The sequence below is a fragment of the Phytophthora sojae genome (genome assembly GCF_000149755.1).
Source record: "Phytophthora sojae unplaced genomic scaffold PHYSOscaffold_1, whole genome shotgun sequence".
Lineage (NCBI taxonomy): Eukaryota > Oomycota > Peronosporomycetes > Peronosporales > Peronosporaceae > Phytophthora > Phytophthora sojae.
Window position 1 is genome coordinate 11762049 of NW_009258115.1, and position 26291 is coordinate 11788339.

At 48.0% G+C, this 26291-nt stretch overlaps 11 protein-coding genes across 11 annotated transcripts; 2 read left to right on the forward strand and 9 right to left on the reverse strand.

The window, feature by feature from the left end:
• Window positions 1-86: 86 nt before the first annotated feature.
• PHYSODRAFT_468888 (hypothetical protein) lies at window positions 87-3086 on the reverse strand (the record flags this gene model as incomplete). Its single annotated transcript, XM_009519161.1, has 1 exon — window positions 87-3086. The coding sequence occupies one exon, from the start codon at window positions 3084-3086 to the stop codon at window positions 87-89; it is 3000 nt and encodes a 999-aa protein (XP_009517456.1).
• A 1146-nt stretch (window positions 3087-4232) lies between these two features.
• PHYSODRAFT_476675 (hypothetical protein) lies at window positions 4233-5867 on the reverse strand (the record flags this gene model as incomplete). Its single annotated transcript, XM_009519162.1, has 2 exons — window positions 4233-4273; window positions 4355-5867. 2 exons carry the CDS (start codon window positions 5865-5867, stop codon window positions 4233-4235), a joined length of 1554 nt encoding a protein of 517 aa, XP_009517457.1.
• Window positions 5868-8543: 2676 nt separating this feature from the next.
• On the reverse strand, window positions 8544-8879 carry PHYSODRAFT_475702 (hypothetical protein; the record flags this gene model as incomplete). Its single annotated transcript, XM_009519163.1, has 1 exon — window positions 8544-8879. The coding sequence occupies one exon, from the start codon at window positions 8877-8879 to the stop codon at window positions 8544-8546; it is 336 nt and encodes a 111-aa protein (XP_009517458.1).
• Window positions 8880-9551: 672 nt separating this feature from the next.
• Window positions 9552-10598, reverse strand: PHYSODRAFT_467315 (hypothetical protein; the record flags this gene model as incomplete). The annotated part of the gene is made up of 2 exons (XM_009519164.1): window positions 9552-10100; window positions 10149-10598. Coding segments are annotated over 2 exons (999 nt in total), but the record flags the coding sequence as incomplete, so codon positions are not given.
• A 769-nt stretch (window positions 10599-11367) lies between these two features.
• Window positions 11368-11766, forward strand: PHYSODRAFT_469604 (hypothetical protein; the record flags this gene model as incomplete). Its single annotated transcript, XM_009519165.1, has 2 exons — window positions 11368-11545; window positions 11597-11766. The coding sequence occupies 2 exons, from the start codon at window positions 11368-11370 to the stop codon at window positions 11764-11766; spliced, it is 348 nt and encodes a 115-aa protein (XP_009517460.1).
• Window positions 11760-12354, reverse strand: PHYSODRAFT_467210 (hypothetical protein; the record flags this gene model as incomplete). Its single annotated transcript, XM_009519166.1, has 2 exons — window positions 11760-11926; window positions 12000-12354. The coding sequence occupies 2 exons, from the start codon at window positions 12352-12354 to the stop codon at window positions 11760-11762; spliced, it is 522 nt and encodes a 173-aa protein (XP_009517461.1).
• Window positions 12355-12453: 99 nt separating this feature from the next.
• Window positions 12454-12723, forward strand: PHYSODRAFT_467016 (hypothetical protein; the record flags this gene model as incomplete). The annotated part of the gene is made up of 1 exon (XM_009519167.1): window positions 12454-12723. The coding sequence occupies one exon, from the start codon at window positions 12454-12456 to the stop codon at window positions 12721-12723; it is 270 nt and encodes an 89-aa protein (XP_009517462.1).
• A 357-nt stretch (window positions 12724-13080) lies between these two features.
• On the reverse strand, window positions 13081-13953 carry PHYSODRAFT_467819 (hypothetical protein; the record flags this gene model as incomplete). Its single annotated transcript, XM_009519168.1, has 1 exon — window positions 13081-13953. One exon carries the CDS (start codon window positions 13951-13953, stop codon window positions 13081-13083), a length of 873 nt encoding a protein of 290 aa, XP_009517463.1.
• Window positions 13954-14072: 119 nt separating this feature from the next.
• Window positions 14073-14753, reverse strand: PHYSODRAFT_470842 (hypothetical protein; the record flags this gene model as incomplete). The annotated part of the gene is made up of 2 exons (XM_009519169.1): window positions 14073-14426; window positions 14466-14753. The coding sequence occupies 2 exons, from the start codon at window positions 14751-14753 to the stop codon at window positions 14073-14075; spliced, it is 642 nt and encodes a 213-aa protein (XP_009517464.1).
• Window positions 14754-22675: 7922 nt separating this feature from the next.
• PHYSODRAFT_474123 (hypothetical protein) lies at window positions 22676-23878 on the reverse strand (the record flags this gene model as incomplete). Its single annotated transcript, XM_009519170.1, has 2 exons — window positions 22676-23532; window positions 23614-23878. The coding sequence occupies 2 exons, from the start codon at window positions 23876-23878 to the stop codon at window positions 22676-22678; spliced, it is 1122 nt and encodes a 373-aa protein (XP_009517465.1).
• A 1328-nt stretch (window positions 23879-25206) lies between these two features.
• PHYSODRAFT_467336 (hypothetical protein) lies at window positions 25207-25899 on the reverse strand (the record flags this gene model as incomplete). The annotated part of the gene is made up of 1 exon (XM_009519171.1): window positions 25207-25899. One exon carries the CDS (start codon window positions 25897-25899, stop codon window positions 25207-25209), a length of 693 nt encoding a protein of 230 aa, XP_009517466.1.
• Between the last annotated feature and the right edge of the window lie 392 nt (window positions 25900-26291).

Consider the following 26291-nt stretch of genomic DNA (forward strand, 5'->3'; position numbering starts at 1 on the left):
CTAGGTTAATAAATTGCACCGAAGTGCTTAGCACGATGTGAAAATGCCTTTTGCTTCGTTCGTCAAAAGGAAAGCCCCCCCCCCCCTTAGGTGGTGGTTGTTCTCCGAACATTCAGCGGCCGGAGCGGGTTGAGCTTCTGCGACTTCTTGCGGTTCGTGATGATCAAAGCCGTCAGCATGCTGTTCGCGTGAATGACTTCGTTCGCGCCGGTCATGACACCCTGTTGTCCATGCGAGACAGACAGCAGCGAGGCTCCTTGAGGGAAAGCGCTTCCTGTGGCATCAGCGACTGCATTCAAGTCACCCTGTAGAATGCGGTCGTAGCTCATGCCAACGCTGAGGAAGCACCCGATGACATCCTGGAGATCCATGGTTGGGATGGATATCCGAACGGCGTCCCGCAGTCCGCGCCGTGCCTTGGGAGCCACGCCCCGTGGCGAAAGCGCCATCATGTGCAGACGTTCACCTAGACGCACCTCGGCACCCAAGTGAAGCGAGAGGTCCCGCGCCGATGTCTCCGGCTGCAGCATCTGATACCGTGAGCAGTTCCGCTTGATACCTCGAGGTACTGCACCGCGCCGCTCACGCGCAACTGGGTAGTACGCAGGCAGCAAGTTTGACTCGAGGTTGAATTTGTCTGGTCGCTGCGTCATCTCGGTCAACATGCCATGAGTCGCCTCGTTGATGGCCTCCAATGCAGGCTTGTGGTCCAGAGCAAACAGGTCGCGGCCACTTGCCTTCGTGACGACGAAGCTCTTGTCCGTTGCATCGTAGCACGTGAACAACGCGTGCGCAACCTCCACACTTGGACAGCAGATAGCAAAACACACACCGTGCTTCGTCACGCAGCCCACGTTGCCGCCCTCCGAGCACAACTGCGTTGCGCGTTCACGACTTTTCTTGAAATTCCGAGACGAGCTGCCACCGACGACCGAGTAGGAGCAGTCGACGATCTCATTGACCGCCCGAGTAATTTGCTCTTCCTCTCCGTCCCGATCCTCGTCAACATCATACGTTTCAACCCCGCCTCCCATCACAGTCCACACGAAGTCGGGGCTCTCCTCAGGCTCAATCGCCAGCATTCCCATACCATCCAACAGGCATCTCCGAGCAGCATCTCTAGGGGTTTCACGGTCCAAGTCGGCATTCAGGATTGCGTAGGACCCTTCCGGGTCGTAGATACCCCACAGCCCCACGGTTGGTCCGTGAGTTGCTGTGTTGCTGTGTTGTCGGTGCCGGGAGTTGTTGCTACTGCTCTTGCTCATGCTCATGCCCAACGCTGGCGAGGAAGCACCAACATACACGCCACCGCTTGATGTGCCGCCCATGAAAAGCGTATCAGGAGCGGCATGTGCTAGCGCCTCATACACCGCTGCACCACCATGGTGATGAGAGTATGACACCAGCATAAAGTGAGGAGTTTGATCACCCAACGCGCTCACAAGTTTTCTAAACGCGGACGTAGCGGCAGCAAAAGTGTCCGAATCGTTCGACACCGTACTGGCAACTTGCACATCGCACTTGTACACATTCGCCATCCTGGGTACGTGTGCAGAGCGACTAGCAGCAAGCTGGCTCGTAGTGAAGTCGTTAATCACGGATGAGAAGCGTGAAGAAGCAGCACCAGCAGGCGATCGGCCTGGTTCTCCATTGGGCATGAGGTAGCTCCTTGCCTGTAGCGAGCAGCTCGTGCATAGCCGCGCCTGGGTGTCGGGTTGGGCACCAGGTTGTAGAGTCCATTTACGACTGCACTGCCCGCAAACTGCCTCGCCACAGGCCCGACAGTGGTGCTTGGACTTGACGATCGAGAAGGAGCAAATACAAATCGCGCACTTGTTGCCACGTGCTGCTTTCCACTCGTTCTTTGGAAGCACCACAATGGGTCGGAATAGCGTGTTGAATAGTAGCTCGCGGATGCCAATGAGTCGCTCCGTGAAGTTGTGTATGATCTTCGCCCCCACGGCGCTGGCGAATTGCTTCTGGAAGTCAATGACCATCATGCAGCTCACTTCGTACGTGCCTGACGCGTCATTCGAGGGCGAAACTACGTAAACACCCTTGTTGATCACAGCGCGCTTGCACTTCGCCACACTGGGAGGGATCGCAACATCTTCACCGGCGAGTCGAATAGCGAGCTCGTCGCCTTTAAACGACTCTACTGACCGAATGTAGCCATATCCTCGTTTCCGTCCATCGGCCATGGCTTCAATGTTGGCGTACTCAACAAAGAAAAAGTCAATTGGCTTCACGAACCGCCCAGCGAATCTGCTCGCGTGCCACTTGACTTGCAGTTGCGGAAACGAGTCACTCGAGTCTTCATCCACACTCGACGTGTCCTCGTGACTGCCGCTAGCCGTCGTCGTCGCGGAGGCGCCAGACGGGAACAACAGCGTCTGTCCGGAGTTCGACATTGTCGACGGCGCGCGTTCGGGCAACTCCATCCGCTTAATGACTGCAGCATGCAGCAACCCAGGAAACACCTGCGACTCAATATCAAAGTAGCTCCTCGAGTTGCTGGGCGACAAATACTCCATGATCGTCCCGAGATGCGCTTTGACCTCGCACGACACGCGGAAGTAGAGCTTGGCGGACGCGTCCTCCTCAGCAGGGAGGCTCGCGGGTCTGTACACATGCACGTCCTGCGTCTTCTTGGCCAGTTTCCACGTCACTCTACCGCATAGATTGGTGAAGTCAATGGCTTCGTGGGCCTTCTCCTCCAGACGGAAGGCGATGTTGGCCACGTCCTTGTTGGCATGCGAGGACGCGGGCGAGCCCGCAGAGGCAGTGTGTCTCTTGAGACCAGACGACGAGGAGCCCAGGCCGCTGCCGTCCAGCTTCATGGAGCGCGTGCTGTCCATGAGCTCGTCCACGTGCAGGCGGCCCTTCTCGCCGCGGCCCGTCCTCCGGTCTTCAAGGTCCAGGTTGTTGTCGTCCTGGTTGCTCTGCTGCGGGTCGCCGTCCCGACTCAGGCCCTGCGCCTTCGGGTAGCTGCCCAGAGAGAAGGTCATGTCGAAGGAGCTCGGCCGCATGGGCTCCACCGTGTCCACGCCGTCCTGGTCCACGCCGTCGAGGCGGAAGCGGTCCATGCTGCTGCTGCTGCTGTGTTGATGGCTCTATTGGCCGCTTATCTCACTCAGCTGGAGGCTGCGGATTTGGATTTCGATTGCGCTTGCTGCTCTCGCTCTCGCTCGCGCTGCTCGCGGGCGTGACGTGACGTGGCTCCAAAGTTCGTCGGCAGTTTCCTCCTGCTCCTTCCCACGCCGATGCCCAAGTGAAGTCCAGCTGGTGTCGTCGGTGCAGGGGTACCAAAACGCTGGTACCCGTGTTCACTGGCACAAAGTATGGCCGCGCCACGTTCCGACCCTACAACCCTACCGTGTCGTCCGATCGCGTTGCAGTTTGTTGCGAGCCAACCTCACCTGGCTCGGTCCTCGCTCAGGAGGACACTCACGCACGCCCCCAATACTGGACGGAGGCTGCAAGTCTCAACAACTTGGCGCCTACAATGCTAGAGCTGGCGCTGGCGGTCAACGAGGTCGCTCTGCATTCTATAATATTGTAGACCCCGGTACCAGGGGGGAAAGTTTACCATGTTACCATAGCACCGCGCCCGCGCGTCCGTCGAGGCGTCGTACTTGACCCCCAGCGTCGTCTATGGTGGTGGATAGCGGCAATGCGCGCGTCACCGCATCACGACCGCGCTACGTACAGGCCAACAACTCTCAGAATCCGGGTCGGCGGCAAGTTGACGACGTGTCGTCGCATGGCTGCGAAAGCTAGCTGCGAGGCCGGTGCAATCGCATCACCACCACTCGGTTCTGGCGCGTCGACCAGATGGATATTCGTGCCGAGCTGCTTCTGCTCCAGCTCCAGCTTCAGCTTTGGGCGGTCAGCTCGTCGCCTTTCGCGGTTGAGTCAACGCCGGGATTTTCCAACGGGACAATCCAACGTACGGCTAGTCGAGCTTGATCAGTCCATCTCGAATTTTACGCTGGAGAGGGTGGGCAGGGCCTGTTGCTCAACCTGACGCGCTCGGCTCACCGAATGGCGTGTTAACGATAACGATCTCGGCGATGTCCGCATACTTTGCTTTTCAATTTGCAACATGTCGACCTGTCATACGAAGCGGGCGTCCAGCCGTGTTATTACAGTGTAGCAAAACTAGGACATTCAATGTGTAATTACATGTTGTGTGAAGAAAAGTATCAAATAGTACATGTATGTTGCTTTGTTCAGGTCATCCATGCAAAGGTAAACGTGAAATCCATGCCTGCTCGGAAGCGCACAATCCGTTTGGTCAATACATAATAAGTATGGTGCAAACGTTCGGTGGTGGCGGTGGTATTATACGTACCGGAGTGCACCAGTGTTAGCTGCAAGATGAGCAGGACCCAGTAGAATAGGTGTCCTTGAAGCCGCTCCATTTCTCGCTCCAATACGAACGCTAGTTGGTAAATCAGCGAAAATCCGAACTTCCGCTTCAGTACTACGTGAAGCCACACCAAGGTCACGATCTCGACTGAAGTGTAGACTGCAATCCCCACGCGAATGTACTGAATCTTGTCAGACGTGAGATTCTGAAGACGAAGATAGTATTTCGCGTTTGGCAAGTGGTAGAGAGCTGATAGGTGAACTGCGTACACCAGAGGAATAATGCTCTCGACGTACGCCACCAGAGCGAGGTATTCCAGACGGAAAAGTATTTTTGACGACATCGCTCTCCTTCTGGATTGAATTGAGCTGGGTACTGTGTTGCTTTGATTTGAACGCAATTGCCGCGTTGAGATATTTTTTTTAGTCTGCCATTGAGCACCCGTGATCAAGCTCGAAGTGCCGCTTGGGCTATCGTTGGCGATCGTATCCGCGGAATCCCATTCTTGTCTGCTACCCTCCATTTGGCGTTCAAGTCCTCGCAGCGTTGTGACGGAGTGATTAAGTTCGAAAAGTGTGAAAGCGGCGCGAACGATATTCAGCGTGATCATCACAAACGGTGTCCACCACAAGCCCGAAGACTGCATACAAATGGAGCTGTACAGTCCGTTGAATACGTCCACTGAGAAGGCTACAACAGCGGGAATTGAGCTTTTGTCGTTGGACGCAAGTCTAGCAACCAGGTGCTTTAAAGAGAGCTTCATAACAGGCATGAACACCAAGAGCCCAAATTGTTGCTTGTTGCTGCCCCGTTTAAACAGGATGCCGAAAACGACGTAGACAGCTCCTAACATCGACTGAGAGAGCAGCGGATACATCCGCTCCTTCAAGGATTTGTTAAGCACTCGTTCAGTTCGATTTTCCATCGTTGAAACTTTCTCGGAGCCAAACTGCCTGACAACCACAAATGAAAATATCAGGAACATGATCTGAATCGGGAGACCCATCAATACCAAAGAGAATGGGAGCGGGAATACCCAAAGGCTCGCCCACAGCATCATCATTATCGAGGCTCCGGTACCCGTTCCAATGGCCACCACAGCAATCTTCCCGTACGAAAGGCCAGTCACGGACGCTCGAACCTGGAAGAGAGATCCGACAGAACCCGAGGCAATGGCAATCCATAGCCGAATCCACGCACCATAGTTGCTCCTCCTCCCATCGGCCGGATTCTGTAGCGGGATACTTTCCGCTATAAGCGCTACGAGCAACGCGGGCCAAGGCAAGAGTATTTCGACCAAGATTACTCTGACAAGAGATGCGTGCTGGCAATAGTCATTGACCTTATGGACACGTTCGGTGGAGAATTGTCCGAGTCGGGAGATCTTGACACAACTTTGAAGCTGCTGTACACGCTTGAGTACCCGTTCCGCTCGAGAAGGAACCACAGCACCGAAAGGTAAGGACCCACCAGAGACAATAGCGGTTTTTGGCATCCGTGTCCGCGTTCTACATGTAGAGCCAGAACATGTGCGTAGAGCCCAGCAAAACAAATTTACCACCGGAAGCACACAAATAGAATGACAGGTACATTCTTACTGTCGAAGACCTGTGCTCGGCCCCGGCAAAAAACTTGTAACTTTCCAAAACCGGGTACCAAACCGGGTCTCTCTTTCTTAATTGTAATGTATAAGGTAATATTTGCCGGAATCGGGTACTCGTCGATAAATGCTAAGACTTATGCACATTATTTACCAAAGGTTGATACTAATCGTTTATTATTTACCAAAATCTGCATTCAAATACTTACGGAAGCTCCAGTACACTATGAGAAGGCGTATCAATTTGCGCCATAATCGACCAAGCTTAGCTGAAGATGAACAACATGACTTGTCTAGGTGCAGGCTGCATTTTTTACATGTCAATTTGCTCAATACCCAATCACTCTTAGCCGAAGATGCCTACCTCGTGTCTGTTGCCAAACCAATCAGCTCAACTCGACGGTGACACGAGCATCGTTCGTTTGAAGAAGACATTTTTTCCCTGCGTTGAAGCGACCACTTTCAAGGAATTGGCCCGTTAGCGTATTCCTCATCCCACAATTTACCCCCAAGCCCTCAAGTTAAAAGCTTGTTTGTTTGTTTTGTTTTTGAATTGAGGATCATTATTGTCACTTAGCTGACATCCTCAAGTTAAAAGGTCAAGATCAGTGCACCATGCGTCTCTTTTTCGTTCCGCTACTGTAGATCTCTCGTCTGATCGTTACTGTAGCACACAACATAGTACAAAAATGAGCGCGCATACCTTACCTGCAAAATGAATGAAATAGCTCTCTCGTTGCTGGCGCCAACGCAGCCATTGGGCGCTGACCAGGGTGTTATGTCACCGATGGCCTCATCAGACGAGGCAACCTCAATTGGTGACTTTCGGTTCCTGAGAACCCACCACGATAAAGAAGAGTGGGGCTTGCTGATTACCAGCCTCACAAATGTTTGGCTGAAACATCATTTCCGTATCGATACACTTCGATGTGCGCAACTATTTGTTCAATTATGCATTCTCGGGCAGATGCCGCGGCTGCGAAGCAGGCGCAGTAGATGCCCATGTTAGAATCAACTAGAGAGTTGGGCTGGTAGTGCTTTTAAGGATTAAAAACAAAACAACTTTAGGATTTACTCAATTATTATCCATTATCGGAAGTTTCAGAGAGACGCCGTCCCAATCGCGCCGCCACCCCGTCCCTCTCCTGTCAGTCTGATATGTGAAATACCTGAAGTGGTTGCTTCCAAATAAAGTCACTTATCGGCATACACAAAAACACAAATTCACATTTTTGATTACGACATGTTCTCACAAACCGCATTTGACAGAACGCCCGCAGCCACCACAAGCAGCAGGACGACGACGACCGCGCCGGCACCGAAGGGGGTGATGGCCTGGAGGGCTGCGCGGCGGCCACGTGCAGAAGGACTCCGCGGCGGCCACGTGCAGGAGGACGACGACAGCCACGAGCAGGAGGACGACGACGGCCACGCCGGTGCCGAAGGGGGTGATGGCCTGGAGGGCTTCGTAGCCGTGGACGAGCAGTTGGTCGCTCACCTCAGAGCAGATCCGAGGGGAGAGAGGGGCACTCGAGTCGGGCAGTAAGGGTACGTACGATATTATTATGCCGATGACACACAGTGATGTATTTACCAATTGTGAATTTCTTTATGTGATCTATGGTTTTCCTTTTAGACTGTCGCTAAGTGCATTAAATGTAAGCTTGTGCTGTGTTCGGTGTGCCTCGAGCGCACACACCGCTTGCTCGCGAGTAATACATTGCGCTTGAGCTGTTGTTATGATATGATCGATGATTTTCTTTCGCCGAAAGAAAAAAACATTAGTCTGCTGGTGTGCTGCGCCAGGTCGAGCCATGGCTTTCTTCGAGGCTACGCACAGCGGGACCACCATGAATTCCGGCAGGCCATTCTTGCCAGACTTGATGTACGGTCTTCAGAGACCTCGCCATCTTGTAGGTCACCGGGACAGAGGAAACTGGTGTGGAGGTGTTGGTTGTGGATGGCGTACCAGTCGTTGCAGGCCAGTTGACGCTCAACCGCACCGCAGCGGCGCCCGAGGGGATTTGTGTGAACGCTCCAGTCAAGTGTGTAACTGATGCGCCTATCTCGCTAAACTTGCTGTCAATGTGCGCTATGGTTTGTAGGTGCTGCTGGTTTATATGGTCCATCAAGTCAGGCACTACCTCTTCCAGGCGCGTTGCTTGCGGTGACGTCTCAGTGAGCATTTTGGCTTTGAGGGCAGACGCAAATGCGTTGAACGCATGGGTGTTGAACGGAGGGGTTCCCCACAACTTATGGGCTGGATGCACTTCTCGCAGCAGCACCGCGTCCTGGAGGACGACAGTATATAGCCGGAACGGGTCATTGTGTCCACTCTCATTTTCTCCCGATATAAGAACACTCTGAGACCCATTCCTCTAACCACAACCACAGCTTGCCCATTTTCTCTTCAACACTTTAAAACTCTCCAGAACACTTCTTATCCTCCTTAGATTAAAAGAGCACTTCTCTACTTCCCACGATATCCAAACATCTTCTCGTTAAGTAAAAGCTTAGAGCATAAAAAGAAGTCCTCATGGATTTTCTAAATTTCAGAATAATCTCTGAAATTCAGAATTTATTGGAAAATTCAGATTTCAATAAGTCATCAACTTCTGCCTTCAGCTTAGGCATCTTGGTCTGAACGAATTCATTCTTGCTCAACCATTCAAGGTATTTAGCATCAATCGCTTGGATCTGTTTAATAGTCTTGAGCTTGTATTTGCCCCAAGTCATGAGGAACGATCCATCGTCATTGCCAAATTTTTGGGCTAGGAATTTGGCAATATCACTACCATGTGCAACGAGACCATTTTGATTCGATAGCCAGCGGCAGTATCCAGGGTCAGACTCGTATACCTCCTCAATAGTCTTCGATTTGTGCTTGCCAAAATTTAATGTACTCATTGTTATCTATCTATATAGATAGCCACATGATTCTTTTGAAAATATATTAATTAATCAATTACTTCTCCGGTCCGGAAAAGAATTAACAGTTAGGTTTTTTCATAAAAAACCTCAAACCATCTCGATGTATGATTGGTCAAAGTACCTCTATGTACCACACTTCATTGGACAAAACTCTAACATCAGTGATTTGTATGCAAAAAACCTCAAACACGATTGGCTGTTTTTCTTGCCTTGGAATATTCAACTGTTTATGACATTATATCACAGGAATAAACTCTCTTTCCGCTTTCTCATGTGTATTTCCAAGTTCTAATCTGATTATTTTTGATGGCGCAGCGAATTTAAACCTCACACCTGTGGAAACTGATTGTTTAAACAGCCCGATAACTACCTGAAAGGGCGGGAAAATGGATTTATCAAAAATACTACGTGATACACCAGATCCAGAGCTTAAATTTAAGGGCAGCTACTGCTCTGTTGGAGCAGTAGAACGCAATATATAGTCTGATTAGAGAACTGTTAATTCTTTAGCGGACCGGAGAAGTATGAAAGTGGACTTACAAGAACCCATTTGCCATATTATTCAGTTTCAGGTGTCAATCGACTAGTGCAATGGAATTCTAGGCCACATCGTAATTATTAAAATAAATTCAATTCAACAAGAGATGCTTAATCGGTTCTGTGGACCTCTCCCGTGAGACGATCGATCTCAAGCTCACGCTCGTATACGACCAGGGCCAGGAGATCCATGCCGGCGGCAGAGCCGTTGGTTCCGGAGATCTGAATCGACTGAGGTACGTCCTTCTTGGACGGTCGCGAGCAGTCGGCGACGAGAATACGCTGAGCCATGTTCCACTGTATAGAATCAATCAAACCATTGCTGATTTCCTGGCTCAAATCGCCGTTAATAGCTCCCAGCTTGCTGAACTCGTGAATGAACGATTCGTAGTCGAATTCGTGCGAGGTATCGAATACGTTCGAATTACCTAGGGCAACCTGGAAATTGCGAATGGAAGCACCAGGCATCACCGACCAAGGTGCTGAATCAAACGGACTCTGGTACTGAGGCGTGCTATGCGCCGGTACGAAGTGCGATTGGGTAGTATCAGCGAACGGGAGCAATGCTACATACTTCACATTTTTCTTGCTGCCCGAGATATGAAGATCAAACGGAGCGTTGATCTGGCCGGCTGGATTAGCAGGAGTCGAGCCAGCACCCTATCGGAACATCTGAGCGTAGCAGTCGAGGTACCGAATCTTCTTGACAGGCTTCTGAATGATACTGGTCGGATTCTTGAGATGATAGAACGGAATGTGCAAGCGACTCGTCTGATACGGGAAGTATCCAGCCGCCTCAGCTGTGGGAGTGAAATCATTGCCCATGGCACCAAACGCGAACGTAATTTGATTACCAGTAGCCAGCATACCAGCCATCGGATTTCCAGCCGCTGCCGAAGCAATCATGATAGGGCACGTTTGACCGCTGGTCATCGTTGTAGAGTCAAGCTTTATCTGACTAGACTGTGTAGCACCGGTGCCTACGAGTATTCCGCTAATAGCTACACGACCCGTGTTGATGCGCAGACACAGCTTGAGCTGAGGGTTAGCACAGAGATCGATCTCCTTAAAAATCGGATGTAGATCTACGAGACGGATCTTGAGCATGTAAAACCATCGACCAAGGACCTTGGTTGCAGAAACATAACCCTCCTGAAAAGTACCTTTGCCGTTCTGGATACAGATCTGCTTCGTGGCAGTAGTACCCGTCGAAACCCAGGAATTAACACCCGTAGCTTGATCAGAATCAACGATCGGCGGAGCAAGCAGCAGGCGATTGAAGAAACCATCGTTCAGAGCTACTGGCTCTTGTGCCTGTGAGAGCGTTCCATCTTCCTTACCACCCTTCTCAAGCTGATTATTGCTGTAGCCATCTCCAGACGAGTGATTCGCACCGGAGAAGTTAATCGAGTATCACGAGTCCGGATATAGATGCATGTCAGCGCCGTGCTTTACAACTTCGTCTTGGGAAAGCTCCGTCATCGCTCATAGATTATTCCCGAAGCCCTTGTATTCGGTCTCCGTTACGATCTTTTTCCCGTTCAGTTCGACCATCAGCGAGTCTACGACGTTGGCGATGTTGCATTTAAATCCAACCGAGAATCGGTTAAGACCAGACGTGATATCAGTAGAACCAGTCGATTTGGCCGTAACAACGTAGGGCAAGTCAAATAAGCATCTTTGAGGCTAGCAAAGCCCTGAGAACCAGTTAGCTGCGATGTGGCATCAATAGTGATCAGGCCCGAGTTGTACGAACCTTGGTTGCCATCGTAGATGGTTGAAATGGTATTGCCCTTCGAAACATCGATAGGCGATTTGGTCTTGAGAGCCGATTGCAACAGGTATGCGTCTGCGAGTTGAGTTGTGTCAGACATGGTGATAAGTATATGTCAGCTGATATAGATAGTCCATACAAAATATTAATTAAATGGAGCTTGTTAAAGGCATAACTTCAGATCATGACCTGCTCGCGCTCGCTAGGCGAATTGAAGTCCGGATCAATGGCATATACGAGCTTTCTGAGATCCGGAAGCCACTCCCCTCGAAGGTGTCATATCTTATCCTACTGCGTACGAGCCCTGGAATCGGCCATTGGACTGCTGTGTGTGATGGTAGTTATTTTGATAGCATGTCTGTCGGGCCGCCGAAGGTATTAGGTGATCTGGCATACTTCGACAAGCAAATCCAAGGCTCATCGGACGAATATTGTGGCATCTTTTGTATGTTATTCTTATACGCCAAGCAACATGGACAAATGCAATTGTTTGATAGATTTACCGATCTCGATATAGACGTGCTCCCAACCAAAAAAAAAGATAGTTATTGAGCATTTAACCACCGTTGATGCTTCTTCGTTTTAAGGTGAGCTGTCTTACAACCGTAGCTATAGCGACCGCTGCATTCACACTGATATTTTTGTCTTCTACGAGCTTTGATACTGTCTTCATTAGCCTTGTTATAAATCTTCTGTTTGGCATTCAGTGCCGCTTTGTTTGTCTGATAATATTGTTTTTTTATATTCCGTCATTGTTTGTTTGTTGGATTCATAATATTGCTTACTGCGATCTTTGTCAGATTCTTTATTGGCTGTATATAAATGTTTTTTATAAAGCTTTTTAATACAAAATGGGTTATTTTTGTTAATACACCGAAGTTTGCTGATCCAAAGTTGTTCCATAGCTATAAGACATTTGCGATCAGCTACATCATAGCTTTTGATTGGAATCAGCTTGAACTGATCGATGCCATACTCTTGAAAGTAAGGAAAGATGGAAACGGTGCCTTGATTGTCTTTGGTCCATCGTACAAATGCAGACTTGTGTGCTTGCCAACGCTTGCGTGGCTCATTGAACGTACTTCCAACGTATTGGATGTCACTCTCAAGGTGGATAATGCGGTAGATATATCCGATCATAATGATACAATTGTACTTTATATATTTTTGGGTTGCCTTATCTCAAAAATAGAATTAATTTTCTGAATTTTTAACTCTCTGACTAATATACTCATAATCATGTACAAGGAACTGTCCATTTCGAACTCTATCCCCGAAAAGCGTCTTCGCAGTGCAGTCAAGACTGGCAACCTATCGCTGACTAAGGCTGATCTAGCCGGCTCTGGTGCAAGGCTACATCTGCACCCCGAATCATATGATAAGGTCATGCGAGCTAAGAAGGCCGACAAGGGGTCTCGAGTCAAGATCACCAAACACGAGATCGAATACCCTATGGAGGTCAAGAGCGGCTCTGGTATGCACGGAGCGAGTATCTGGAGTAAGGTGTAGAACGGCATCAAGAGCGCTTGGTCGCCTGTAATCAAGCCTGCGCTGTCGGCTGCCGCGGATGGACTCGCCAGCATGGGATCGGCATATGTAGCGAGCCAGGGCAAAGACCCTGCTCTCGTAGGCGTTGCCCGAGGTGCTCTGAAGCGATTTACGGGTATCGGCGTTGCTGAGGCTAAGCCCTCTCGCCGTAGCCACCCGGCTAAGGGATCCCCCGAGATGAAGGCGAAGATGGCTCGCCTTCGCGCTATGCGCAAGGGTGGTAGTTCTAAGCGTGCTGGAAGCTTTCGTTTGAGTAAAAAAAAACATTCATCGACTTACTTTTTTGGCGCGGGTTTTTTTAAAACCCCGCCCGGAGGTCTATGACCTCTTTTGCCGGACGATCAGACTGATAAGCATATTCGTGTCGTTGAGCTTCGCGAATCGTCCCTCTTGATCAACGATAGTTAGCGTGATGCTAGCATATGATCCGTTGGGAACATCAACCCAGCAAAACCCGTTTGGCTGGTAGCTTACTAGCTGACCGATAGTCGTTCCTGCCGTGTTGAAAGTAGTGAGAATATCATCTGGAATGCAAAATGGATTTGATACTAAAGAGCACCGTAGCTGATATGAGCTGACAGGATTGATCTGAGGCGGAATCGGAGATAACACAGACTGGAGCGTGTATAGACTCTGACTGGGGGTCGTTCCCAGTGGGAAACCGATGATTTTGCCAAACTCCTTGTTATCGATAACGAGCTTGGGGACATACGAGAATCCAAGCGGCAGACCGGTTCCGCCGCTAGAGTAGAAACCACTCGGCGGGCGTGTCCATCCCGCTGGAATACTCGTCGGAACCGGCGATAGATCAACTTGGCAGCTATAGTACGTTGGGTTTTCAGAGAGATTCGCATAAAAGACGTTGTCTCCATCCGAATTGATCAGATATGCTCCTGCGCTGATCATGGCTGATTGCACGGCTGAGTTGATTGCACTGTAGGAGTGATATCCGCTTGGGAGTGTGATCTGAACTGTGCTATAGGTGTTTCCACTCGGCATCTGAAGTTTGAAGGTATTATTTCCATAAGCTCCCGAATCGATATTGAATTGACTGTTGTACATGTTGATTGAATGAATAGCCAATTCGCTGTTAGTAAAATTAACGCTGCTGCCAGGAAATTCATATCTAAGCGTGTTGTTATATGAATTAGATACTATATGCTGCGAACTGAGAGTAATGATATTCGACATTGCGATTATATGTCAATATTTATAATATTCGGTCGATATTAATTATTACCCTGGTAGAGCCTTGCTCAATAAGCAAGCTTAGAGCCTTTGACTCGAGGCTCGCGCCTCTTGCCGTCAGGCTAATCTAGATAGATCGGCTTCTCGTTGAAATTATACCTCAGAACACTTCTAACGTTATCTACGAGCAATGCTTGACCTTTCTCTCTAGTGGCTGCGTTGTAGGCTCTAATTAGCTGCTCGAGCGTAAGACCGGGAAGACTGAAATCAGAGATGACCATCTTCAGATCGCGTCGGCTGTTTGCTTTGAGAATCCAGAGATACTCTGAGTTCAGTCTGATGAGTTTGTCAGTAGCAAACCATGAATGAGTCAGAAACAGCGTAGATAGCCGCTTGTGGCGCCCTCTGATGAAGTAATGACTGAATACGTCTTTTTGGAGCTTCTTGTCCGAGGAATAATCGTCAATGATAACGAGCTAAATACCACCTCGCGGATCCTTCTGGATATCATCGACGCTTGGCGGTGTCGATGGGTCATATACTGTGATATAGCCCGCAAGTTTCTCCTTCATATAATTGTACAAATCCTGGTCTGGGTTGCGTGCAATCAGATGCAGATGGCTAAAAACGTTTGGTGCGTTCTTGACGATGGGATAGCATAGATTCGTCTTACCGGCGTTGCTGGGAGGTAGGATGATTCCGCGGAAGAGCTTTTTAATCCCGAGTTGCTTAATATCGCCGAGAGAGTCTGAGCGGAAATCTTTCGGGAGAGCGGCTCCCCAGTTATCAATTCTATTAACCATTGTGGAAAGTATATATATCTAGTGATATATAACTCGCCAACAAAAAATGGGTTTCACAGCTCGGCCACCATCTCAAGAATCGAATATTTTTAACCCAACCTTCTATGCGGTAGGCACAGATGTTCTGAGCCTTGAAATGGCTGATTCATTGTATCTCAGTAAGACTGACTATTGCTTGAGTTATCTCAGCTCGATCACGATGGGAGTGGCTAGTCCAATGTCAGTACTGGTGCTTGATGCCATTCTTGATATAACAGGTATCAATTCGATCAGTTGTAGCTCGTTGAAGCTAAATGGCTCTTCAGTCGATCTAAGCAGTCTATCGCTACTGAGCGCGCCGGCTGGAACTGCTCAAAACAACAAGGCTCTCATCCTTGGTCCAAGTGGACAAATCGGAACGATCTCCAGCCTGACAGCTACAAGCATTACAGGTACTTTACAAACCGCGGCCCAACCTAATATCACATCGATTGGTACGCTAGCATTGCTTACAGTTTCCGGTGGTATTACTGGTACTATCCAAACCTCCAGCCAGCCTAACATCACATCCGTAGGTACATTGAGCAATCTCACAGTGAGTGGGAACCTGTACGCCACGCTACAGACGGCTAGCCAACCGAGTATAACATCTGTAGGCACGCTTATTAGCCTTGTAGTGGGCAGGGCAACCTATTGTACGCTATCGACGGCTTCTCAACCCAATATCACGTCTGTAGGTACTCTGACCGGGCTAACTATCGGAGGCAATCTCTCTTTTACCGGTGCTAACCGAACGCTGGGGGGGGGGGGGGGGGTAATTCAATTGCTGCAGCATCGATTTCAGGCACGCTACAGACCGCGGCTCAGCCTATTTTCACATCGATTGGTACGCTAGCATCGCTTACAGTTTCCGAAGGAATCACTGGTACTCTACAGACCGCTGTTCAGCCTAATATCACTTCTGTCGGAACTCTAGGTTCGTTGAGTATAAATTCTGTTTTTGGCAAAGGATTGATCATTCAGAATGATAATACTACATCGACAGCCAGTCTGAATATCGTGAGCTATTATCAGATGGAGCAAGGCATGCGAGGGTCGGCTAATGCCAGCTTGCCCAATACTTACTTTTGGCGTTTCGAAAATACCGATCGGCTGCTGATGGACATCAACGGCAATATGGCTATTGGTCAAGCTAGTATTAATACGGCATAGAAACTCGATGTAGCTGATGCTATCCGCGGAACTAGCTTCATTCAAGGCTCTACTACTTACGATCTCTCTCTAATTCCTCGATTATCCCTAACTACTCTAGGAACGGTTGAGACAAGCAAGGCGCTTGTGGCTGATGCTTCATATGGTATTACCGGATTGAGATCCCTTTCAGTAGTTGGATCGGATCTCTTGAAGTCTCTCGTTGTTCAAAATGATAACATGTCATCGGCAGCTAGTCTAAACTTCGTTTCGTATTATCAATGCGAAATGGCCAGCAATACTTCTGGATCAAATCAGTTTTTTCTCAAATACGGTCTATCAGATCGTCTGATTATGGATAATAACGGTAATATCAATATCGGCGGAAGTTCAATTAATACCAGCTACAAGCTTGATGTGGCAGGTGCTTTCAATTGCTCATCGCTTACGATCGGAGGAGTCGCTATTTCACCACAAACGAGTATTCTATCGATAACGCCTGGGACGACCTTTTCAAGTACAACGAGGGCAAGCGATTTCAATCTAATCATTTTGAATCAGAGCAATACAACAGGAGCTCAGGCCGGGATTAGCTTTACTATCGACGGCACTAGCGATTTAAGTACTTTCACGCCTTCTGTGAATTTATATTGCATAAGAACGGCTAATTCAACAACGCAGTACAGCATGGCTGACTTTGCTATCTCTACACGGTCAGGAGCTAACGCATTGTCGCCGATGACTGAACGCATGTGTATCACTCAGGCAGGTTACATCCGTTTTGGATCATCTACATCAACCGCAAAAATGGATATCACATCAAGCGCTAATCTACTATCCGGTAGCTGGCTGCGCGCGATGCGCATAGCTAATGATCAATCGACCGCTATCAAATTCGAGGTACAGATCTACAACGATGTGGCTGGCGGATCTAACGGCGTTGCTCTCGGCACTACTACGAGCGATCCCCTCCGGTTCATGGTTGGAAACTCAACACAAGCTTATCTCAACAGCTCAGGACGGTTGGGGGTTGGTATGAGCGCTTGGTCGCCTGAAGCAACCATTCACTCTGGAGGAGAGGTCTGGGCAAACAATTTCATGCACGTGAAGGGAAGCGGCGATGGTTTCGCGCGGTATCGATTCAATTGGTCTCGGACGGACTATCCAGCAATCGGTACTGATTCTACTGTTGGCGCTATTAGATTGGGGAAATGCGATGCTAATTATGCTTGGACGGTGTATGTGCCAGTTCGAGGTGGAGCATATACAAATGCAAGTGATCGTCGGCTTAAAACGGATATCATCGATCTACAATACGGACTCGATGCGGTCATGAGCATGCGCCCCAGGCGATTCAAAATGATTCAAGAGCAAACAGCACACGTTGGCGTTATCGCTCAGGAAATGCCATCCCTGAGGCCGTTGATATCGGCGCCAATGATGATGTAAATCAAGAAGGGTTTCCAATAAACCCATGGGGCATTGATCTAGCTAGCCTAACATCGGTTTTAGCGCGAGCGATCCAAGAGCAACAAGGTCAAATCGAGGAGCTAAAAAAAGAGCTTGCTCAGCTTAGAGCATAAACGTGCGGCTTTTTTTGGGTTCAGAGTATGCCCAAACGCTACCACCCGGTTTGGAGGCCTTAAACGCGCTATCAGCGATAGGCGGGTCTTTCACTACCAACTTCTCCATGAGCGATTTCAGCTCCTTTAGGTTGTTTCTCGCTTCGCGCTGGTACGCGTTCTTCGTGTCGACGAGTCTAGTATTGATGAATATCATGATATTTCTATACAATAGCAACCAAAACCTCCTTGAATTCGTTATCCGAAATTAGCTTTGCTGTGTACATGTCAGTCAATACCTGCTTGAGTTCGCGGATCAGGCTCGGGTGGTTGTTGCCAAGCATTAGCTCGCCTCTCAGTTTGATGTACTCTTGCTTGAGTACCTCGCGAGGATCCTTGATGGGATCACGTAGCGCATGCTGGGTATGCGTAATGCGCGTGGAATACTTGTCGATCATCCACGGACATCGAGTCGTAGAGCTGTTGATCGATGTTGTCATCGAATACCGAGGTCTTGATTAGCTTTGTTAGGTTATCGCTGATCTTACGCTGAGGACCGACTGTCGAGCGGTTGGGGTAAACAACTTTGAGCAACCCATCGTTGAGCTTTGGCAAATGTACAAACTTAGTTCCAATCCGCTTGTACGCAAGAGCAGAAGCGGTCCCCGAGCCCTCTAACTGCGCGAGGTTGTACCCTCGGTTGGAGTGATACTTGATCGGGTGTCCATCCTTGTCTCGGAGGTCCTGCATGCGCTTGACATATCCGGCTCCCCGGAGGCCCCGTCCGCGGACGGCCGGCTTCAACTCTAGATCCTCCATATTGATTGGACGACTGTTGTCAGGGATGATAATATTGAACTTACGGAGACTGGCTCTAACCTGTCTCAGCTTCTCCTCAAAACGATGTTCTCTGAGTAAGTCTGGATGGTCTCCATAGAACTTAACAGCCTGGATTAGATAATCGAGAACGCCTTGGAACGTCAATGCCCAGCTTAGATTCATATGAGACAGTGCTTCGGGCGATGCGAGTGATCCACCGTCAGATTGGGGCTTTGCCCTTAATTTTTCGGATAGCTCCATTCAGGTCGATATAATATCCATTAGGATCGTATTGCTTGTTAAGCTTTGATACAGCCGGGGGTAAATACTCCTGAAGAAGCCAAGGGTTGTCAGTATATAGATCATAAACGAGTTTCTTATAGTTGGCAGCTGCTTCAGTCATATTCACATCAGTTCCGACTGTTCGACTAAGTTCGTTAAGATTCGGTCGCTTCTGATCGATAATGAGATTGGATACAGTGCTATCCTCCAGTGACCGCTTCGTAGTCGTTTTTAACTCCTCTAATCCCGTCTTCTGTATCCTACAGAATAAGCATTGTCACAGGACATAATATCCAGCAAACTTGTCCTCTCTTTCGAACTTCGCATATGGATGTTTGTATAGCCGGTATTGTGCACATCTTCCTGTTAGATTAGCGATGGGAAGATAAACGGGGTTTATTCCGCGGTAATAGACGGACGAGTATAAACCACCAACAGGTTTGAAAATTCGGGTGGAAGCCTAAAACCGCCGCGTGTCAGCCACTCGTACTTTCCTTCATTCCGAAACTGCGCTGTTCGAGACGTCGCAATGCAAGCTTTGTTGGGGCCCGTCGAGCGCGCCCAAGTGGCCAAGGACCATGGCCGAAGACGATCATGATGAGCGCCATTGTGATCTACAGGTAAGCGAGAGCGTGTACTTTGCTCTGTAACATTGTACTAGTGGTATATTGATTCTACGTTGCGATGTTGATTACCAGACCTGGTGATCCGACCCAGACGACGCTACGAGCTCTCGCGTGTGGCCCGATTGGCAGATCGATTGCGGAGTCAGCGCACAACCTCATCGGTTCCTACGAAGCCGGCTACAGCCGGGTCTACCGCTATATTGTAGCTGATGCAGTGGCTACTCAAGAGGCTACAGAAGAAGCGCTCCTCATGGTGTGGCTACACCGGAGACTACAGAAGAAGCGGTAGATGCTACGACGGATGCTACAGAAGAAGCTCTCCGCGTGATGAGGTTACACCGGAGATTACAGAAGAAGGGACAGAGGCTACGACGGAGGCTACCGATGAAAGCGGCAGGAATGGAGCGGCAGTGCCGGAGGCTAAAGAGCAAAGCGGAGGCTGCCAAAATGGCGAAGATGACCCACGGCTGGCGCGAACATTGATGAGCGTGCGCATGTAAAGGAAAAATTAGACGTTGGCATGAATATCATATATTGTCCTGTTTCGTACAAGAGGAACCGTGTGTAGTGCGTGTCATTACGGGCTATTGAGCATGCAAGCTCCCTGGTGTTGTTAGAGAGACAATCGTAACAAGCTTGTTAGGTGGGCTAAAGAAATCTAATGATGCGCTAATGTCAAGCACAAGGAAGAATTCGCCCAGTTCCTCCTCACTACGTCAGTTAGGAACAGGGCGATTTCTTCCTCCGCGTTTATCGCGACGTGCCGAAGATGGGTGGCTGGAGCCGAAGTATGCTGCCTTAGCAGCCTTGCAAGGTATTACCATGTAGCAGGTTTTGAGCGTGCTCTACGCTCGCCACGACCAATAGAAGCTCGCCATTTCGGCATATGGTGGATACATTGAGCATGTTTTGTTCACTTTCGTAGCTGTTCTGTGCACAATGTACCCAGCGCTTGACCGCAAGATGCGAAAGGGCTTCCAACAGCAAATCTTTGACAGCTTTTGAAGTATACATTAATCAAGTCTAATGCTTCTTCTGTAGGATACAGAATAAGGTCTGGGGCTAGAAGGGTTAAAGGAGTACCAGACGTATCGAGCACGATATCACGGTTCTGAGCCGATTGGAATAGCAATTGAAGTGCATTGGCCCATGACAGATGCTCCTTCTCCATATTATTTGATACTCGATGATTACGTGTTTGACGAACCTTAAATTGATCGGATCGATGTAGTATCCATCGATTGGAGGAGGCAATCCTTGCAGATCATCGCTACGACCTAGCGCATAGAAACCTTGTTTGTCATTGAAATCAAGCAATAGATTAGCTTTGATAACACTCCAATTGCTATTCACGATCTGAGTAAAGATCGGTTTCGAATCGCGATTGATATCATCGCTTCGCGAATCCTTTGATAGATTCTCATCTATGGCATGATTAACGATGTCGTTCAGGGCTAGGCGAGATTCTCCTAAGCGATCGCTATCAAGCTTGTCCTCTCGCACAATTTCATCCTTGATTGAGTTGAGCGCTCTATAGCTCTCAAATAATCCTGGCATATCCGCATTGAGCTTGAGCCCATCGAATACCTTACGCTGAGTATCTGACTTTTCCCGTAGTTCTCGCGCTTTGACATAGCCATCAACGAATCTTATACGATCAAGGATGTACTCGAGTGTAGCTTCCCAGTCGATTTGCTCAATCAAATCATCTTGTTTGTCCTTCCGTACAGCTTGACGAGAGCAACGATGGTATAGCTTAGCGCCTGGGCCGAGGAAGTCCAGATCGCGCTGAGATTTTGCATTTCCGTCCTTCACTAGCATCGGATCGAAGAGCGGATGGAGATCCCACGTAGCAACGTCCGGCATGTTAGTTAATAGCTCAACAACAGCCTCATACGATTTTGCTTGTCTATCCTTGCGTTTTGATACCGCCTCCTCCATCGACGCATCGGGACGATACATGATACGATCAGTATCTAGATTAACCATATCAGAGGCGGCTGTAGATGCTACAGTTGCTGGAATGCTAATATCTCCAGTTAGTTCGCTTGGTGGTGTCGTGTCGGTCGACGTCGTAGTGGTAGATGCTGCTTGCGTACCATCGGTTTGCGTGCTTACTCCATAAGTAGTTCTGGCTACAGGAATAGTAATCGCTTCGTTATCGGAAGCCCACAAGGTCTCTGCGCCGTATCGAAGAGGATGCCGAGGTTGAATCACAAAAAAATGCCGAGCTTGCTCGACGTATCATGATCGCAAGATACGAGCTCAAACGATTGCTGACAACCGAGTTCGAGAAAGTTGAAACAATTCGGGATACCAAATGGAACTTCAAGAGCCTCAACTTGTAGCTGTGCTCCAATACTTCTTCTCCAACGCACTGCGCTCGTTCTTGTTGATCAAGCGTAGATTATCCTGAGACTCCCACGACGAGTCGTCATATCCCTTCCATTTGATGAAGTATTTGTATTTGCCGTTGCGCATTTTTTATGATCCAATATAGTCTCTACCTCCCAGAATTGATTGACACGGTCATTGATCTCCGCATCAGATGGGTTTGCGTTGACTAGTTTTAGCTCATTTGGAGATCTGAAAAGAATATGGTTGTTTTTTTTTATCTGATGCGAATTTTCAATCCATCGAACCCAACTACTTCATAAGCTGTTCTACTCCATCTGGCTCCTTCCTTATCGAAAGGCGTTTTTGCTTTTAAGCGATATCTCACTATCGATCCTGGTGGGATATCGGTATTATTATTTTTTAACGAGGCGTTTGTTGTACTCAACATTATCTAGCATTACTCTCCCTCTCATTTCTAAAGGTTTTGCGTTGATCGCTGAATGATAAGTGTTATTGTAATTAGCGATTGCCTCATTCAATATCGACTGTGATAGTATCTTGAATTTGATAATTTCCTTCATTTTAGTTAGTTTGGACTTGATCGTTCGTATGAAACGATCGATTTTTCCGAGAACAGTGTGGTAGCCGGCAATCGAATAACCATGACTAATAGAGCGCTCATCAAAGAATGATTCAACAGATTTATTGATAAACTCGCTGCCATTTTCAGAAAATATGGCTGAAACTTCATTTTTATCAACAAACTCTTCAATCGCATTAAGAACAGTATCTGCTCGTTTGTTCTTCAATAGCGTAGCAAAACCAATTCTGCTATTGATATTCACTGAAATGAGGATTGGTTGCTTCTCCCATAATGCTAAATCTAATTGCCATTCGTAGGGGTTGTTGGATGCAATTTTGAACTGAAATCTCTTGCTTCGAGACGAGAACTGTTGAATACTATGCTGCTTCTTGTACCATTCAGATACTTGTTTCTTAGTGATATTATTATCAAATGCTTTTACCTTACGATAGAGCTTGTCAGCTCCAATAAAGCCTGTTTTAGGGTCAAAATACACTTTTTTAAATAGTGAGTCCATGGCTGTGAGTAAGCTCTACTCTATATTTACACGAATGAAACACAGCGTGTAAAATTCGAACGCTTAGACACTGATTGTGTCTTAGAGTTGATGTTAATCGAGCACAGCTCGGTTAAATCGAAGGATACTGATTCACCATTGAATAGCTTAATGTATGTTGCGTATGCATCTCCCTCGAGTAGCTTACCGGGAATGCCTTTCATGCGGATATGAATACCTGTCGCATCGTTGCCATCGCAGGAAAGAACGTCAAGGTAGCTCTTCTTGCCAAGAATGATTGACTCCTTGGCGCAGATGTTGCCCTCCGATCCAGCAAGATCGAAATCTACGTGGAATTGACCCATTTGCTTGCCAATTAACTCACTATTGTACAGCTCTCTGTATGCATCTGCTAGACGCGGAACACTATCGTAGTCGATGTGCATGGAATCAGTGTCTTGATACCATATGTTCGCATTGATGTCTTCTGCCAAACACATGACTCTGTTCATGATATGCTTGGATGAATCGAGAATCTGGATACCGAGATGAATCGGAGTGAAATGCTGACTCAGAGCCTTGTGCTCTTCAAACATAGCTAGATTATCGCTGATTGGCGTTCTCGAAATCATTCGATGAATGTTCTTGCGAGTGTATGCATCGATCTTCTTATCGCCGCCACTAACGAAAACCTTCGTCTTCACGATCGGCTTCATCAGGAGCTTGCCGTACGAGCTGTTCATCATCAGCTTGAGTACCTCTTGAAGCGGATTGTCTTCTACTTTGTACTTGAGACGAGCGTTGAACATCTTTCGGATGATCTTGGTGATCTGGTCGTTGAAACCTTCGTTCCAATAGATACCCTCGATTACCGTGTGTATGGCTCCTTGGAAACGAACAATGTCTTCGAGAGCCTGCTTACCTACAATCATGGTTTGGCCGACAATATCATTAGTGAAATTGCGAGATCCATTCTCATAGAAACTCAGTAGAGGAAAGTGGCGTTTGATATCAATAGACTCAAAGCGGACACGAGCCACGTAGTAGTCCGCATCAGAAGGGATCGACTCCTTGAAAAGCTTTCCCTTGCCTCTGACATAGCCCGGGAGCTCACTCATAGCAGATGGATATAGAGATACCGCATCGAAGTCAGCTAGCTTGTGCTTCAGGTGATATTTGCCGTTATCGCGGGCCATCACTCGCCCACCAACGGTTCCTTGGCGTAAGAAGCCTAGTAGCACCGAATTCATTTCATAGCAGTCATCGAAGCAGCCCTCGTTGTGTTGATATGCGAGAGAGAGAGAGAGAGAGAGATGATACACTGAGGAATCGATAGATGTCAAGATCGAACCCCTCCTTCACCAGGGCACGGAAAGCTTCGAAACATACTCTAAGTACATCAACATCGCGATTGCAGTAGTGAGTAGCATACATCTCGCAATCTAACTTATCATCAACGATAGCTCCTATCTTAGAAGCATTATCGATGAGGGTGTCCTTGTTGTCGTATGAATCAAGATACTCGAGAGGCCAGAGGGGTCTAAAGTTGCTCTCGTTCATCAAAGCATGAGAGAAGCACTCCTTCTCAAGCGATAAAGACGACGACGCGTCCTTGAACATCTTAGGGAGTCTAGCTAACCCTCCAGCAAGGAAGGACATCGAATCCTTAATAATAATCTCACGTCCTTTATAGAAGCCGTGAACTTGCTTGATCTTAGAGCCGCAATCAATCATATTAGTATCCTTAGACTTGTAGCTCATATGTTTTAGCAGGAAACGAGCATCAAAGCCAGCGTTGTAAGCCCAGAGGAGATTCTTGCTGTTGGACGGAAGCGATTCTAGGAATTGCGTCTCGCAGCCAAAGCCATAGATGTTCCTCGTCTCACTGAATGTCTGAGAAGATGGTGAGTTTTCGTTGAACTCTGAAATGCTATATGATACGCAGTGTGGAACATGAATACCGTTGAGAACCAGGGTCTCGAAGTCGAAGTAGATCACGTTGTATTTTCGGACATCATAGAACTCACGCGTCTTGCTGTTGAAGGCTCTAAATACAGCCTGACCGAGCTTAAGCTCTTTTCCTGGGACGCGACCCATGACTCTGAAGTTGCAATCACTGAAGTCTCCCTCATCCAGTGAGCACACCTCTTGGTATTTGTTGTTGAGAAAATTAGGCATATTTCGCTGCGTGATAGGCGACAGGAGAGTCTCGCGGTGGTGGTATAGATAGCTAACGACCCCATAGCTGTCGAGGAAAGAGATTTTTTATCGTTGAAAACAACCCTCCCTCCCTTGATTCGGAAATCAGTTCGTCCATGCTCGGCAACTAGATCGGGGTTATCGAGAGCACCTTTGGTGATGTTGGTCGGCGCAATAGCGAATAGATGCTCACCAACAGAACCGAGGATAAACATCGGGTTGCATTTATCGCCATAGATCGTTATGTCGTTATTGCATCTGCCAGTCTTCTGATTGACACGAAATTGTCTAACAGAGATGCAAATGTTGAAAGCCTTGGCGGTTTTCCGAATGAAATCAACAGTAGCTCCCGAGTTTAACATTGTCTGTGAGATCCGCTTCACAAGATCTGGGTTTGCTCCTGCCTTGTATAGCGCAAACAGAAAGCACGGATAGTTAGCTGCCTCGTCGTCGTTGCTCTCGCCCGGTACGAAGCTGCGTCGTTGTATTCATCTTCAAACAAGAAGTCATCTGAATACACTTGGAATGCCTCTAGATTGTAGTCGGCCTTCGTCAGATATCGAAAGAAATTCTTGCGCTCTGATCGAGATCGCTTAGGATTTGGTAGCCATTCAGTCTCAATGGTCGTTGTAGGTAGAATATTCAATTCAACGTCAGCTCCCGAGCTATATTGAGTATCCTCGTCAATGAAAAGATTGTTGATATTTACAACGCGATCGTTGAGGTGGTATGACTTCGCGATTCTACCATCCGAACCCTTGATATGAATTAGCAACTTCTTATCAGCTGGCGATACAATCTGCTTCCGAATGCGATTGAAGCGACTTAGCGATACGTTGACCTTTCCAGTTGTAGTGTTGATGACTTTGAGAGTTGATTGATCATTGTTAAGCTTCGATGATTTGAAAGCCTTGACGATAGTCATAGCTTTCTTGCTCTTGAACGCATTGACAATTTCCTCCATCTTCTTTGTCTTCATATCCCAATGGATAGTCAGATTCTTACTCTTTGCGAACCGGTATAGGTCGTTACGGTGCTTTTGAGCTTTCTTAAGGGCTGATGAGATTGGCATTTTCCTTTTACTATGTGGATATATTACTAGGGGAAATACACTTAAGATCAATTGGAAAATTCTCAGTTATACTAATAGTAGCAAAAAATATTCATCGATTAATCGCTAATCGCTAGTATTTTTTGCTGATATCTGATTTTGTCCTTCTTGTTAATCTCATCTTTATGATCTAGATAGTATTGGTGTTGCTTAGCGAGTCTACGTTCGCGAGCTCGCTGATAGTATTTCCGATTCGCCTCTCGTCTCGCGTTGAGTCTCTCTTCTTTTGTATTGTAGCGCTTCATGGTTTAGTCTCGTTGGATATACTAGCATATATTTTTTGTTAAGATGGACTAAAATTCATGGCACAGCTTGTTTCTTTGAATTCGCAGCTCGTTGTAGTGTCTCCAGTA